Source organism: Natator depressus, chromosome 1, assembly GCF_965152275.1.
Source record: "Natator depressus isolate rNatDep1 chromosome 1, rNatDep2.hap1, whole genome shotgun sequence".
Lineage (NCBI taxonomy): Eukaryota > Metazoa > Chordata > Testudines > Cheloniidae > Natator > Natator depressus.
In genome coordinates this window covers 96,842,807-96,845,403 of record NC_134234.1, presented here as the reverse complement: position 1 = coordinate 96,845,403, position 2,597 = coordinate 96,842,807, and the positions used below count along the sequence as shown (strand labels likewise).

The following is a 2,597-nucleotide window of genomic DNA, read 5'->3' as shown; positions in this document are numbered from 1 at the left end:
TTGGATGGGGCGGAGGTTCGGGGGGCAGTCAGGGGATGGGGAGTGGGAGGGTTAGATAGGGGATGGAGTCCCAGGGGGCGGTTAGGGACAGGGGTCCCGGGAGGGAGTGGTCAGGGGACAAGGAGCGTTGTATGGGTCGGGGGTTTTGAGGGAGGCAGGCAGGGGGTGGGAAGTGGGAGGGGCAGATAAGGGGCAGGGGCCAGGCTGTTTGGGGAGGCACTGCCTTTCCTACCCAGCCCTCCATACAGTTTCACACTCCGATGTGGCCCTCAGGCAAAAAAGTTTGCCCACCCCTGCCCTAGTGATACTCCACTGACTTCAGTGAAGTTAATTCTGATTTACACCATTTCAAGAGAGAGGAGAATCAGGTCCTGAAACTTGTATCTGAACCAACACAAAACAAAAAACGCACCCCTGATTTTCCATCTCCTTTTGAAATACAAATAAGCCCCCCCCACACACAAAGTATTTGTACTTCCTCAAATATTAAGGATTCAGACAAATGACCCTAGAATTGTAACTTTCTCATTTGGGGGTTTTGCTAAGCCAAAAACCTAATTGACAAGGTTTTGCAAAATATAAACCAAAACCATCCCCTAATATATATTCAAGTGGCTTAAAGCTTATGTAGCAACTAAAGGTGGGATTTTCAAAAACACTCAGGGCTGGCCTAACTGTGCTCCCATGGAAGTCAATGGTACTGGTAACTGACTTCAATGGGAACAGAGTTAGGCCAGTGCTGACCATTTTTGCCAACCTCCAGGTATGCTATAAGAACAAGGAGTCCTTGTGGCACCTTAGAGACTCACAAATGTATTTGAGCATAAGCTTTCGTGGGCTAATGTGATCCATATTATTAGCTCTGGATACTATGTGATCCATATTACTAGCTCTAGTGGAGAAAGATTTATCTAGCACATTCATACTGACTTATCAATTAAAAACAAAACATTTGATTTTCCTAAAGCTTTAAGATGAAAATGATGAATACGGTATCCGAAGACCTAGCCAGTTTTATCACTTTGCCAAGCCATGCAGATACCTTCAGAAACTGCACAGATGAAGAATTCTTACAGATAAAATCCTATCTGTCTGTTCTTTACAGCATAATATTTCTTGTCGGCTTCCCAGGGAATGTTATTGTAATTTTCATGTATATTTTCAAGATAAGGACCTGGAAAAGCAGCACCAACATTATGTTAAACTTGGCTGTCACTGACCTGTTGTACTTAGCTACTCTTCCTTTTTTGATACACTACTCTGCTAATGGAGATAATTGGATCTTTGGAGTCTTCATGTGCAAGTTTATTCGCTTCAATTTCTACATCAATTTGTGCAGAAGCATCTTCTTCCTCACTTGCTTCAGCATTTTCCGCTACATTGTAGTCATCTATCCAATTAACTGCTTTTTTGTTTGGAAAAAGAGATGGGCAGTGGTGGCTTGCACTACACTTTGGGTGATTTCCCTGGTGGCTGCCAGTCCTCTGAACTTTCTGATCACTTCCAAAGAGAATCAAAACAGATCTATTTGCATGGATCTTTCTACTTCTGAAGACCTGGACACTAGCAGGTGGTATAACTGGCTTCTGACTTCGTTCGCCTTCTTCTTACCCTTGCTAATTGTGACTCTGTGTTACATTGTGATTATTTACACATTAGCTACAGGGCCTCATACTCACACTTTGTACAAGCAGAAGGCTCGCAAACTTGCCATTCTTCTCTTGGTGGTATTTTGTTTTTGTTTCCTACCCTTTCATGTCTTGAGGGGGACTCAGATAGAACTACGACTTCATCCAGTTAGCTGCTTCACTGAGAAACAGACCTATGCTTTTTTTATTGTATCTATGCCCTTAGCAGCACTAAATACACTTGGTAACTTATTACTCTATGTTGTGATGGGAGACAACTTCCAGCAGGCCATCCTCTCTCTTTTGAAATTGAAGACAAATGAGCACGAAATAGGGAGGGAGCAACAGTGATGCTGTTAGTAAGACTTAGAGTACTAGGCTAAATTCACCATTGATTTAAATGAGTGTAGCTTCACTGATGTCAGGGAAGTTACACTCACACCTATGCCAGCAGCAAATTTGGCCCAGTCTGTTGAAGTTATGAACTCATCATTCTGACAATAAAGTTTTGAACACACTTGCCATGTACCTTCCCAGAAGCACATCTGTACTTGTTACTCTACATTCTACATGCTCATATTGTAATATGTCCGGCAACATAACTCCTGTGGCAGTTCTGTCAAAAAGAGTTTCTTATTCATGGAAGATATGAGTTCAGTGTCCACAGTCACCACCTGAATATTCACGGATCAGTAGTAAGAAGCCACACCCTCTCAAATGATGAATTTTCATTCCAGCTAAGGTGTTTCTGGATTTATTTTAGTTCAGAGGTAGATATTGGGTAGATACACTATTGGACTAAATCCTCAGCTGGCATAAATTGAGGTTTATTTATTCATATATTTCAGTAAGGCTGTGCTGATTTACACCAGCAGAGGAACTAGCCCTATGATCTTGGATACTAAGACAGATCTGAAAAGCAATATCAAGATTTGCTATTATGCTAATTTGTTCTGATGCTAGAGGACC

At 42.0% G+C, this 2,597-nt stretch overlaps 1 protein-coding gene across 1 annotated transcript; it reads left to right on the top strand.

Annotated features, from left to right (window-relative positions):
• The first annotated feature begins 983 nt into the window (after nucleotides 1-983).
• LOC141999551 (2-oxoglutarate receptor 1-like) lies at nucleotides 984-1,979 on the top strand. The gene has a single exon (XM_074973517.1). The coding sequence runs from the start codon at nucleotides 984-986 to the stop codon at nucleotides 1,977-1,979; it is 996 nt and encodes a 331-aa protein (XP_074829618.1).
• Nucleotides 1,980-2,597: the final 618 nt, after the last annotated feature.

Excerpts from the sequence above, each read along its gene's own strand:
- LOC141999551 (XM_074973517.1), top strand. The coding sequence starts at position 984 with ATGAATACGGTATCCGAAGACCTAGCCAGTTTTATCACTTTGCCAAGC.